Source organism: Camarhynchus parvulus, chromosome 7, assembly GCF_901933205.1.
Source record: "Camarhynchus parvulus chromosome 7, STF_HiC, whole genome shotgun sequence".
Lineage (NCBI taxonomy): Eukaryota > Metazoa > Chordata > Aves > Passeriformes > Thraupidae > Camarhynchus > Camarhynchus parvulus.
In genome coordinates, this window is record NC_044577.1 from 13,647,462 (window position 1) to 13,661,814 (window position 14,353).

The 14,353-nt window shown below is 37.9% G+C and overlaps 1 protein-coding gene across 5 annotated transcripts in view; it reads right to left on the bottom strand.

Moving 5' to 3' along the window:
- Positions 1–14,353, bottom strand: part of NBEAL1 (neurobeachin like 1) — an 80,153-nt gene that overhangs the window by 8,060 nt on the left and 57,740 nt on the right. For 2 of the 5 annotated variants that reach the window (XM_030952899.1, XM_030952897.1), the window contains 16 exons: positions 13,661–13,756; positions 13,431–13,555; positions 12,103–12,243; positions 11,878–12,008; positions 10,784–10,893; positions 10,109–10,226; positions 9,371–9,468; positions 8,965–9,081; positions 8,382–8,471; positions 7,133–7,242; positions 6,384–6,556; positions 5,852–5,946; positions 3,934–4,050; positions 3,088–3,249; positions 1,889–2,037; positions 1,094–1,229 (listed from right to left, as the gene is read on the bottom strand). In XM_030952899.1, coding sequence (XP_030808759.1) covers positions 1,094–1,229; positions 1,889–2,037; positions 3,088–3,249; positions 3,934–4,050; positions 5,852–5,946; positions 6,384–6,556; positions 7,133–7,242; positions 8,382–8,471; positions 8,965–9,081; positions 9,371–9,468; positions 10,109–10,226; positions 10,784–10,893; positions 11,878–12,008; positions 12,103–12,243; positions 13,431–13,555; positions 13,661–13,756 — 1,968 coding nt within the window. Of the gene's footprint in view, positions 1–860; positions 1,230–1,888; positions 2,038–3,087; positions 3,250–3,933; positions 4,091–5,851; positions 5,947–6,383; positions 6,557–7,132; positions 7,243–8,381; positions 8,472–8,964; positions 9,082–9,370; positions 9,469–10,108; positions 10,227–10,783; positions 10,894–11,877; positions 12,009–12,102; positions 12,244–13,430; positions 13,556–13,660; positions 13,757–14,353 lie in introns of those variants that run through there. The other 3 variants (XM_030952896.1, XM_030952898.1, XR_004060895.1) reach the window with 2 other exon arrangements.

Sequence of the window (14,353 nt, forward strand, 5' to 3'; positions counted from 1 at the left end):
CAGTCTAATGATACACACAAATTTCAGCCTACAGAAGATCTTTTCTACAGAATAGGAAGCTTAGAAATGACAGTGGCTTTAAATCTGCTGTTACAACCATATGTTTAACCACATAATAATCATCTCCATTTCAATTCTACAATAGAAAACTGAAAGTCAGTGGAAATCTCCCCTCCACATCCAGTGCAAGCAAAATCAGACTACCATTGTGTGAATATTTTTCCAGTATTAAACTATGTATATCCTAGCAAGAAAATTTAAAAATACTGACAAATAAAGTTGCTCTGTTTTCACATTTAGAATATAAAATAGAATTAATACACACTTTTCCAGCATGTACTAAAGATCATGCAAAAGTGATAATCACATTTTCAAATAAATAACATAGCAGTACAACAGAGATTGAGTTATAAAGATAATAAGCAGTTCTAAGTTAACTCAAGTATTTTGAAAGTCATTACAAGAAGTAATTAAAGCAAAAACTATGGTTTTGCACAAGAAAAATTGGGCATATCTATTTGAGAGATAAATGCTTTGTAATTGATATTGCATATGCAGGACCAACAAGTTTCTATTCACCATATGGAGCACAAGCATACTGGGAACCTACAGAAGTGATTCCCTGTGCATTGCCATTAGAGACTCTCAACAGAAATAAGTAATACCTTTTCTCCCAGTGTCAGTCAATGCAAATTAAAAGATATCTGATAGAAACCATAAAAAAAATTAAAGAAAGTAGCTTGCTCTCTTTCATTTCCAATTTTCTTCTGGAAAATTATTTCATCAAGAAGAAGCTGACAACACTATCCCAATTCAGAAAAGGTTAGCTATTATGACTTTGCTTATTCAGATGTGAGTGATAAAGTCTGGAAGTTAGTCCAGCTGAGCTTCCCATCTGCGATCCCTATACACATCTGATTCTTAATTAGAACTTTCAGTAGAGCAGTCTCAAAAGTTATTTGTTTCCCACTGAAAACTGAAACTTGTTCTTAAATTTACCCTGCCATAGAGGAGACCTCTTGCTCAACTGGAAAGCAGAAATAAGTGAACTTCCCACTGTTTGGTAGAAAAAGTTCTTGATGGTGGGTTTTACCTCTGCCGGCTTGCCAACACCAACGATAATCAACTTGCCGTCCTCCAAGCCAACAAGGATGTGGCTGTACTCTTTGGTGACAGAAATGCAGTGGATTGGCAGTCTCATGGCTAAGGGAGAGATGCTCAGACTCAGGCTGAAAGGAACAAAAACCACAGAGAAAGTAAATCATGTTTTTGCTTGCACATATTGCAAAGAATCTCATGCAAGTGAAATTGCTGTCCACAGGATGCACTATAAAACAGTTTCTCAAGGATAAAATTTGCAGCTTCAATTATCTAACTGCATCCTAAGAATCTAGTTTTATCCCAAAATAGAGCTTCAATAACAAAACCAGATGTGGATAGGTTAAGTCCATAAGCTAAGACATTTTCACTGAAAAACAGTGACATTAGTCCCACAGCTGCCTAAGTGACAAACATCCCTCCCATTCTGTGGAGCAATGGAGGGATGTTTGTTTTGTTTTAAGTGGAGCTTAAAACTCGGTGTAGAACTATGTGAGGCTTGATCCTGCAATTGCTGAGCTCCCTGTGACTAATCACACCAGTTTGCAAACTGACAGCTCCTCCTGTCAGTTCTAGGTGTTTAATTGGGATAAATGTCTGGCAAGAAAGAGATCTGTTACAACCTCTCATTTTATTTCTCTCTGCATCCTAGTTCCACCAAAACAATTTTTTTTGGGGGAACACAGAAAAAGCAACAGCTAGCACCTATAGCACCAAGCAAAGTTTATTACACAGCCATTTATCTGTAAGACTCCATATTTGTATCTCAGTAAAAATGCTGGTACATTACCTGTAGAGATCCCGTATGGAAAGAAATCCCTGCAAGCTGCCCATGACGATGTATTCGCCAGTTACACACAGATCAGACACTTCCTCCTTCAGAGTCTCAGAACGCAGATACTTTCCATTGACAGAATAGAGATGTAATGCATTCTTATCCTGAAGAGATCAAAAATAAATATGTCACAGAGGACTGATAGGATGAAGAGTGTTGTACTTGTATCTTTTCCTCATTAAAGGGCACCAATTTGGCAACAACCCACAGGTGATAATGCTGACAACAGTCTCCCTGTTGAATGACGCAAGAGTAGTGAGCCTATACTCCATGTGTGTGGAGGTAAGGTCCTGTATGGAAGTTCTTGAAGCTACCTCTTGATGTAATGTTGTAGCCCATTCAATCAATTCTAAATTTCTTGGAAACATCCATGGATTTAATAGACAGGCCACTGTTTTTTGTTAAGAAAGAAGAAAGCAAGATTGCACTCATCTTCAGCCTTGCTACCACCCCTCTTCCTCTCTTGCCCTCTCAAATCCAAAAGCAGAAGGAAACAAGCATATTTCCACTGAGCTAGATCCAGAAGCATTTTCTAGACAAGCCAATGACTTCTTGCTGGATTACAGATGCAAATAACCAAACCATCTTAAGTTCTTCCAGCCTGGCATAACCTTGAATCTCTTTTCTCTCCATCTTCCTAATATAGTTAGTATGCCTACATCAGAGATTTGTTTTCCAAGAAATCTCCTATGTTTAAAGAGATCACAACACCTCTACCATTATTAAAGCAAATACACAGCTCAACAGACACAACCTTATAGCTGTATCTCCAATCCCAAACTAAGAAACTCCATGGACACAGAGCATCTTGCACCCAGAACTTGCTGCTCTCCTTATAAGCCTCTGTTCCTGTGCACAGTGGAACTTGTTTCCCTAGTTTTTCAGTCCAAAGTGGCTCTCACAGGAAGACATATTAATGTGTGCTTGAGCATCTTGCAGGTGTTTGTAGATTTTCAAGAAACTCACAGGAGCACAATATCCACTTACCTTTAACCAAATTTCACTTGAATTGGCCAGCAAAATTTAAAAAAATATGGAAACTGACACTGCACGCTCAAAAAGCCTCATTACTATGGGAAATGAGATAAAGTTAGATACACTTATGATTAAAAACTTCAGTGACAGAAACCGAGGTTTTCCACAAACTTAAGTACCTTGAGAGTAGTCTTTCCCTCCACGCTGGTGTGGACAACTATATGGCCTTCCCAGGACACAGCCAGATTGGGAACAGTCAGCAGGAGAGAACTCTCACAAGGGGGTCGCAGAGTCCTCACGTACTGACCTTTCCGAATGGTGCGGACAATGACGGTGCCATCCTGCAGCAAGCACATCGAGGGCAGTGGATATTCAGCAGGACAGTTATCACAACACTCAGAATTTACATACACAGGACACAGGGAATACTCTAAATGCACTTCAATCCTTAGTGGGAGATAAGGACTCCTGAGCATTAGGAATTCTGCAAAAAGAAGCCTTCCCCTCAAGACCAGGTACTATAGGCATATGAAAAAAACAAATGCAAGTAGGGCAAGAGGGAGGATAGCCAGCAAATCAGCCACTTCACAGGTCACATTTATGAGTAGGCATTACATGGAGTACAAAGCCAGAGTTCAGCAGCCTGCCTGTGCAGTACAGTAAGGCATAACATGACCAACTGGCACAGAACCTTCAGGGTTAACACAGCAGGGAAGAAACAATCAGAACTCTGTTACTATGAGAAGCTTAAAATCTCCAAGAAAGTCCACACATATTAAAGCTCATCTGTGCAGAATAACACCACATGGTAGGTGAGGTCTATGCTCTGCACAGCTGTTTGAGATAGTCTGATTTAAGCAGACAGCAAAGGGGATGGCAACTATCTTCTTGATAAGCAAGGCTTAAGAAAGAGATTGTGAAATTGTGACTTTTTTTTCTATTATTCTTAATCAACTTCAAACACCCGATATGGTTTGAGTTTCGTTGAGAAGAGGCAAAAAAAAGACAAGTAGGAAGGTGCTTACCCTGGATCCTGACACTGCCATGTCCAGTTCAGTGCTGATGCCAACACTCGAAACTTCATCTGTGTGCCCATAAAGGATCTGTAATGGCTTAGGTGCCAGGCCTACAGGCACTCCTCCCTGAGAGTAACAAAAAGTGCAATGACACATTCTCTTGCAGCTGAAGGACAAACAAAAAATGAACTTCTGGTATCTTCAGTACCAGTTGTGTGAGGTGTATATTTGATAGAGGTCAAAGCCAAAGGCATAACTCACCACTCCAGTATCAATGTATTACCCTCTATGTCAGCACCTCACTTACTGAAATCCCAAGAATGAATGAACATGTCGTTACTGCGTGGGTGTGAGAGACAAGGTTACTTTGCTGACTCCTTCCTACCCCTGCAGGTGTCCAGGAGTGCAAGGACAACAGTGAGCAAGCCTAACAGGAGCTGTTCACATACCCCATCCACACACTCATTCTTCACCTTTGTATCTGGGCTTGTCCAGTTCTTAGAGTTTATCCTGGAATCAAGCCCTATCTTCACAATCAAACTTAAAAAAAGCTGAAATTTACTTTTCTTTTACTTAAAATAACAGCAACTCTTTCCATTTTCCAAGGAAAAGGAAGCAAATAGTACTTCTCAGTGACTACCAGTAGTACAATACACAAAGGAAATCCTGGAATAATACTCATTAAAAATAGCAATGTCCCCACATAACTGCAGGGTATCAGAGTGTAGTGTCAGCATATACAGACTAATTCTCAAACCAGTTCTAAGGAAAGAACTGTCCTTAGAGAGAAGGTACTGTAAATAGTGCTACAGAAAACTATTTCTTTTCATTTCTTTGATAAAGATTTGTTTGCCAATCAGGCCCTGAAAGCCTGAAGCATGCAGGAATACAGAACAAGTATCAAAATACAGAAGGTGTCACTGCAGAGAAGACAAGTAGAATGGGAATGCCAGTATGAGTCCATTGCTGCCGCTTTGTAAAGACCAAGATAAAAGTCTCACAAGAAACATTTACTATGCATAAAGTAGCATTTATATAGCTATTTATAAAAAACACATGAAAAATCTTCAGAAAAAGCACTTCTAAATAAAGATAATTTCCAGAGCGTGAGTTAACTCACCATGAAAAGATAAACTAAAAAATCTCCAACATTTATCCCCACTTGAGACAAAAAGCTACTTGTATGAGCACTAAGGTCTTACTTTTTTTGACCATGCACTGTTACTACAAAGTACTTCTTTACAGAATTATAAATACTCCCACCATAAAGACAGCTTCCACAAAAGCACATGCAATTATTCATCACTCTACTGCTTTAATGTGATGACTTTAGTTCCACGATAAGCACAAGGTGACTTGATGAAATCCACTGTCCGAAACATGACAGCTTCCCCCAGCAATTAATCCTACTTGTGTATCTTAAATGCAGCAATCAGAAATCAGCATCTAAATGCATAATGATGGAAATCATGATTGAGTATAAGTACACATGTGGATCACACAACTACATTCACTGTGTGAAAGCATGAGACCAATATTAAAGAATTCTCAAATGCCAGTGCAAACGCAGGTAAATAGACAGCGCTGTCTTTGCTGTAGTTATCAATACCCACCACAGAGAAAAGGCAGTGCTAAAATGCAACTACTAGGAGTGAAGAACTGTCTAGAAATGTAAAATTCTTATTTGCCTGCCCTGAAAATAATCTATGAAATCTTTAAGAGAGCCTCTAAAATACTGCACTTCAGCTATATAGTAACTGATATGTATAGTATTTCAGAGAACGCAATGGGAGCAAAATTACTAAGCTAATTGATTTTAGTGCACTATCTTCCTTACAAATCTGAAAAGAAATCATTAAAACATAATAGCAAAACAGAGGAAAAAATACATCCAGAAACTGCTTCTGAGTATGTCTAAATAACCCACCTGGTGAACAATTTGCCATATCATACAGGTAGTATCTCTGGAGCCTGAAATTAAATGAATTCCACAGTGGTCTATTGCCAAGCAGGTCACAATATCTAGATAAAGAAAAGAAGACAAAGTTGTCACATGGGTAATCAAGACTATTTTCCCTCAGACTGACAATGTGGATACAATTTGTCACACTGTATCCTGATTTGCAGTCAGCATGAAATACTCTAGTGTGATAAGGGGTGGTGACACTATTAAACAATGAAATCATCATACAGCCAAATGTACCCACTTGACACATTCAACTTTGCTACCTAAAAATGGTAGACAAGCCTTATTTTGAAACTACATCAAAGCACCAGTCCAGTGACTGAAAAGCCATGCTCAAGCATTTATGTATAATCACAATTCAAGCATTCTTCTGTTCTTATGCTGCCATTCCTGCAGAGCTGCTACACTCGGGTGCCCAGGGGACATGTCTATATTCTGGGACCACCAAATAACACACAAAACCCTTTCCATTTCCCAACACAGAGTGACTGACCCATGTGCCTGATGTGCTGTCCCATCAGTTTGCCTTTGGTAAGGGATGTCACTCGGATGCTGTTGTCCCAGTGTCCGCCACTGAAGAGCAGCTTTGCGTCATGGGACACTGCAAACAGCTTGGAGGTGATCTCCAGCCCTGGGGCAAAAGGACCGCTCATGCTGCGCTGTGTTCTGCAGGCAAATGACGAGCAGTTAACAGTAACTTTGGTTCACAGCCATGTATTTTGCACTTCCTCTGTCTTTAAACATCACTAATGAATTCCATCTATAGAAGAGGCTACATCCATGGCAAAACTCTCACTGCCACCAGTGACTGGAAGCAAGATTTCATCTTAGTTTTTTTTCAGCCTTTTACACAACTGGATAATTCATGTCCCTACTAAGCATTGTAACATTAAAGACAAAAAAGGAATTTTCTAAAAGCAAAAAATCCAAATATGCCACATATGCCTATGTATTACTACAGCATAAGAATGTATGAAGACTATCTCAGATTCCACAATGAGTTTTCATGATTGATAGTTAGAAAAAATTAGAAGTAGCTCTAAGAATGAAGCCCGAAATACCACTTACATAACTGTACTAGAATGCTATAACAGATTAGAGGTAATATTACTGAACACCAAAAGATGCATTCTTTGGTTAAAACCCAGACAGTGAAAACAGTATTTTCACTGATTTTCAACAATTATTGTATTTCATTATTTTAGATGCATTCATCTGGACCCCTCCTCAAAATTTGCTTACTTGGGATTTGTCACTGTTGTATCTTTGATGAATGTAAAATAGTTGGAAATATTTTTGTCATAAGGCAGCCAACCATGAGTTCCAATAACACAGTTCAGACTTGTTGTTACCTAAAAAAGTTTAATGAAAAAGTTGATGAAACCCAGAGGTTTGCTTTCTGCTTGCCTTGATGCTAATGGAGCTTGCATACAATCCACCAGAGGCTTTTTGAAAACCTACCACAAAGGAAAAAGCATATGCAAACAAACAAACAAATCAATAAAAAAACCCCACTCAGATGAGTTAATCCACGTGTGGTACACAGAACCATATTAGAAAAGTCTATGTTCTACGTAGGTCGGAGGAGTTGGGGTAGGAAGGATGGGAGGAGACAAACACTAAAAATCCCATCCAACCAACCCCTCGCAAATACTTAATTACAAATCAGTCATTTAGTTTAAAATGCTGCTTCTTCTCTTCTCTGAATACTAACTGTTAATAGTAAACATATTAACACAAGGAGTTTAACAAACATTGCACCACAGTTTCATTTCTGAGGAAGTAACAAAGGCATCTAAATATTCAAGGTTACTTTGATTTAGATATTTATGAAAAATATAAGGAGAATTTTAGATGTGCTCAAATAACCTATGAATGTACCACATTAAGCCAAGACAATAATTTTGACATACAAAATAGGAGTATTGGAATATTCTTTCCTGCAAAATGGAGGTATTATTGCACTGGGGCCAGTGTCTAGGCCATATATACAGATGCAGATACAAAACCACTGTTCTCCTTTCATTATTTGGTATCTGCCATAGTACAAGAATGTGTGTTAGTGTGAGAGTTAGTTTTAGAAACAGTGCAGGCCTTTGGAATGTGCATGCACCAGATATGGTGTAGTTTAACATACTAGTTGGAAAGCAATGACAAACAATGACACCATTAATAACTCAATGCTGTAATTTTAAATCTGGGCTGCATTGCATTAGCAAATTGGTTGTTGCAGGGAAGTTGATCGAGTGGCAACTTACAATATGCCTCACTATAATTTACAGTCATATCTCATCAGCTCTTAAATGTCATTCAATAAATCAGCCTGCCTTCTCCATGGAAGATAAATATTTAACTTAACTGACAGTTGCTTCAGGTTAAAGGAACACATTTGAAGAGGAACAGTTAAGAATATTTCTCTACAAGCTGCATAAAAAAATACAGCCATTTGACTATCTGCAGTTTAAGAACAGTATTGACACATGCAACTCACCAAGATCTCTGGGCTTCCCTGAGAAATAAAGGAGCGCGACTGATTCCTGGGGACAACAGCTTTGACAATGGGCACACCATCACTAATTCCCTAAGAGAAAGGACATGGGTTTGATCTGATTATATCCAAAAGCTAAAGGATAAATCTAGAAGCTGTAAAAAATAAGATGCACAGCCTCTGGAATCAGCGTCAGACCTGTAGAGCACCCTAAGGGACTGGCACACACACCCATTCAGTTTGTGCAGGTAAGCTCCATCACAAACTCTGCAGATGAAACCCTGACCCCAATCAGGGACTTTAACTACCAAGTTCAGTGATTCCTCACACACCACCAGTGAGGCTTGCAGCTTTCTTGGTGTGGTGACTAATTTAATACTCAACACCCACACAAGCAGCCAGCAGATTATGGGATTCAACTTCTATGAAGCCAACTAAAAAGACAGAGCTCATTTAATACACATTGAATTGTAAAATATTCTCTCTAAATAGGAAGCAAGTTTATTTTCATCCAGGTTGTGACCTTTTGTTTCAAGTACATCAAATTTCAGGTAAGACTTCAAACAATTTCAAGTAACACATCTACCTCTATGAAGAATGACTTCAGCTCAGTGAGGTGTTGGAAGAGATTCAGAGTAGAGGTATCACTTTTAGTAAGTCTTTGTACTACCTCTTCTGCTGACAGCCTTTGTGGATGGGGCTCCTAGGAGGCAATATTTGAAGGAGTAACAAATTAGACTAGTTTATCAATTTGTTCAATGCACATGAGATACTCAGAATCTTAATGGGAAAACAATCTTAAATACCTAATATCCCTTCTTGAAGTAAATTTATTTATTTTGAAAATGGGTTCTTTGGTAATGTGGCAAAGAATTAATGTTGCTAAAATTACAAACCACTACCTTAAAAACCATTGTTTTTTTCAGAAGTCTCTGTAACTCAGTTGTATTTAACCACACATGTCTGGTTGAGAGAGAGCAAAAAAGCAGTACCTTCAACAGCTGACAGGGAGTTTGCCCAAAATTGTTTATCATCCCTTCTAAAGCCTTTCTTTCTTTCTCATCTGTTAAAGCATCCAAATCCACAGCCCCTGGATCACAATCAGAATGATGAAGAGTAGGAAAAAAAAAGAAAGAAGATAATCCAAACAACTTATTAAGAACCAATATGGTCAACTTAATTTACTTGCAGCATTATGACTCTTTACCCCCGAAAAAGCCCCAGACAATGCCTCCATTTAAATTAAATTCATTTGATAAGACAAAGGCCTGCAATTCTTGCCCTGAGACACTTAAAATTCCACATGCAGAGTAGAGTTTTCAGATTGTAATTTATCTCATTGCAAGCAACAAGTAGCACACAAAAACCACCCAAAAGTTAGCTTTGAAATTAACAAATTAGATTTGTCTCTAATATTAGTTGCTTTCAAGCAATGTGCCTGAACTCTAAACCACAAGAAACCTCTTCCCACATATGCTTTTAAGCAAGTAAATAAGTGGCAAGAAAACCTAGTAACTTTTAGAAAAAAAAAGACAAAAAACCATAACAGCCCTCCTTTTAAAAAACCTATACTTTTTTTGATGACACATTACAAGGTTTGCTGCCATATTTCATCTATAAATCTGCCTTACCATATGCTACTGAATGGTACATTCACAAATCAAGTGTGTACTGTCTGATAATGAAAACTCACAAGCCTGATGACAATGACACGAGAACATGCGTTGTACCTTCATAAGTACAATAATAGAACACGTTAAGCGCCTCCACTGCAGCTGGTCCCCTCTGCTTGTAGCCAAAAATCAAATCTATCCATTCATGAAGATGAGCAGAAACATACTCAGATTCCTAGAGGGAAAAAAATGCTCTTGTAAGAATAAGAGAAATACTGCTCCCTCTTGAAGTTTTTACTATTCTCTGTGGAAAAGATTCAATTTCTAAATTAAAAGTATCCACAAATTAGGTATTTAGCAGTATATAGGGCAGAAGCATAAGAATCTTGTGTGCTATGTGCAGTAACTGCCAGGTAAGAGGGAAAATCAATACAGTGACACAAAAGATAAGCACTTTTGAAATGCACCTGTGCAAGGGAAGGTAACCTAACACCAGACAGAGTCATCTTTAAATAGCAAAGGAAGCCTACTCACATACCTCTGCATTTTATCTCATAGGACAGCAAACGCCCAAATCATTAGGGCCTAAATGCCCAAGAGATTAAATGCTCTTTTCAACATTTTATCAACACGCACAGAGCTTTAACTGGAAGTTCCAATGGCACTTGTAATGTCAATGCAACCACAACTCTAGTTTGAATACCATCCCACTAGTTTTACATTTAAGCCACAGTAACAGTGTGCAGGTGCAGTTCCTTTATAATGATGTTACACATACAAACAACATCTTACCAGAGCCTTCCTGTGTTTATAAATAAAGTCTTCTGGGGAGTGGGCCCACTTAGGAAGAACAACATCGTTTACCACCTCTTTGGACATTTGAAGCTGGCCTAAGTTAAAACCTGGTGAATAATTCAGAAAAGTTTTAGAGTTGCTACAAAATATTTCAAGTACCTTGCTTTCTCAGTAAAGATTAAAAATCTTTATTTTCTCAATGCAAGAGAAGGATTTTGAGAAAATCCCTAATAAGTCTACCACTGACATAGGAGACTACTTTCTGTTCTGCATGTTTACAATTATAAATTATACTGGATAACTACTATCCAAAAATATCTAAATTATTTTGAAGCTGAAGTCCCAACCACAGAAGTAGTATTCATCTTTTACACATCCATCTGTAAACATATCTGCATTTGCTTTGCCAGGATTAAGAGTCCAAAACACTTCAATAAGGTTATTCATCAGAAGGGTGTTACTTAGAAGTTTAAACTGTTATAAAGTCAAGGCTTTTAAGAAGTCTGAAATCTCACCAGCTATCATTAAAACAACTCTAAACACTTAAATAACTTGAAAGTGGGACTTGGGAGTTCTCATTTTTTCTAATTTAGAACTGTAGTAGATTGTAGCAGCACAAACATACACATCCATTTTCAAATTGTGCAAAGATAGAGAAACAAATCACTAAACAAATGTGAATTTAAAAAGGAGTCTAATGTCAGAATGCAGGATATTGTCTTTTTAATCAGCATTATAATAATTATAATTAATATCTTTTAACTTTTGCTATGTATTTAATCAGTATTAACTATTACTAACTTTTTCAAACATCCCAGTGAGCATCTCTGATCTCTCCATTCGGTAAACAACACTATTTTTAGCCATCCTTAAACCCATAGCCTGAATTTTAAGCTATGTTTAGGCTGCTGCTTAACACAACTGACATCTTCACTGAACAGTTTAAAGCCAGCATCATGATTAATGTCTACAATCACACAATAAGGTTTAAATAGGAAGTGTTCCTCAGCATTCACAAATGGCTGTAACAATTCTTTTCTGAAGAATACAGAAACAGTTTCCTGTGAGAATATTCTTAGCAGTCAGTATACCATTCTGATTCTCCAGGAACTCTGGAAAGTAGAAGAACTCTGGGATAAGTTCCTTGACATCATTGGGGTTGTCCATGAGTGCCTGCCAGGTAGCAGGAATAGAGTGGAACTGTCTGTCAGCACAGTCAAATCTGTGGATCAGAAAATCCAGGTTAGACTTTGACAATTCCCTCAGTAAAATGACAAGGAAGAAGCAGGAGGGGGCTGCTTATTTGCCCAGCATACCTGCCACTCTGAAGCTGGATATGGAGTGTAGTGAAAGGCTCTACCCGAATGAGGTAATGCATGACACCAGCAGCATTTGAGTAATGTGTCCCATAGTGAAACTTGTCAATCATCCCAAGAGGATCCTCAAAATTCTCATATCTGACAAAAGACATATTTATAAATACAACTGAGCATTATGGTTGATTTACATGTGGATTATGCTTATTCCAGGCAAAAATTCAAAAGAAATTACCACAGCAATCTAAGAAAGGAAAAATACATTGAGTGCCATCAAACATGAAGATTCCAAATCTTACTTGGAAAGTCCCTAAGAAATAGGCTGCAGAAAGATAAAAATGTGCACCAGATCAAGCCTTTGCATGCCTGTTATACTCTTCCCTAGGCATTTGCTATCACCAGTCAGAAACCAGACAAAGGGAAGACGGGACTGATGACTTCATACAACAGACCAACACACCCCCCACCACTAAAATGAATATTTACTAGTGAATACACATGTGATGGCTTCCTGCAAGACTTAGGAAATGTGTTTGACTGTGCAGGATGCAGAAGAGAGATCTTTTCCACACTCATGCCCATTTCCTTTTCTACTGGCAAACTCACTCTACCACGCCACCATCTGGCTGATACATTCCTCAGCCTCACAAGGCTGCTAAGAGAAACTGTAGTTAAACATACTTCTAGAGAACCCACTTCATTACAGTCAGGATAGAGTCTTCTCTCTGTTCCAAGTTTTCAGAAGATTTTGGAGGACACCTGACTGCAGTCTGGTATGATAGCACACTCACTGCCCAGGCTAGCAAACAAGGGAAAAATCATTAACTACTGTGTGGGTGTAAATACCTGTCATTGGTACCTAGAGATGACTTGCTGAAAGTCACTTGAGACCTATTTTATTTTGAAGATAATAATCTATGCTTGAAAAAAAGAGGAAGGGCAAATTTAGGCTCAATGCTACCTCTTAGGCAGCTCAACTAAGCAGTATGATTTCACATTCCCTATCTTGTAGCAGATATGGGACACATTATGTATTTTCAAGCCATTGAATTGTTTCTACAATCTTTCAGTTTTTCATCTCCACAGCTGAGAAACAACTGAAAATTTATAACAGTGAGTTTTGTCCTTTCACTGCCATATAACTGAGTGCTATATAATATAGTCTGAATGCAGCAGGAACAACAAACCAACCACATTTGCAAGTGTATCTGTTATGTCATAAAACCAGCTTCACAAATTTCACTGTCACAATTTTATTTTTTAAATGTGTTATTAGCCTGGAGGCTTAGAAAAGACAAAGAAATATAACCAAGTGTTCAAATACATACTTCTCTTTCACAGTCTTAGCATTCTTCTCATTAACCACACCTATAGGCTTGGACAGGTCCCTAAATACTGCAGGATTATTCAGGTCCAGTTCTTCTGAGGTGTAATCTCGTAAAATCCAGGGAAACTAAAAAAAGTAAGTCAAACATCAGATAGAGATTAAAAATACATCTTTCAAACCAGAAGAAACACATACCTTTGGCAAAAACTTAAAAATTAACTTTTTAATTACCACAGGATATTGAGCAAGGTCATTGTAAGTTCGTCCTGCCATAGTGTTTAGCTGAATAAGGTAGTCAAAGTTGGATATTTCTCTATTCACCCATTTCTGAAAGACAAAGAAAGATTAAATGGAATTCACTATATCAAAGATATATTTATTGCAAATTACACATCTTGTCAGTATCTATATGCCAGAGGATAGCACTGGCAAGTGAAAAGTACAAGACCACGAAAATTGCATAGAAGTCCAGATTCAATTTCTCATAATGAAGTTTATTTTCCCTTTGATTCAGTGATTGTGCTATCTATATTTAATTGAAATCAGATCCTGACTGGTGGCAGTACTATTTCAAATCCAGAGCAGCAGACAATTAGCAACCTTGCTAAAAAGTAAAAGAAAAATAAGAGAAACAAAAAGAAGGCAAGTGTGCAGATACTGATAAAAAGGAGAACAGAACTTTGAAATCCATCTGAGTGCTAAGATCAAGATTTATTTATAAATTTTTCTCCCATTGGTTAACAGTACAGGTTAACAATTTGTAAACCAAATTGTCTGTGCACCTTTGTTTGTTCCATTATTATATTCTAAACCAAAGAACAGACAGAGCTGTGTTCAGAAGAGCTCAGTATTTGTCTGTAGGGTGATGGAGATATGTCATGAAAGATGGTATTTTCTCTGTGTAAATATACAACTCAAGAGTTT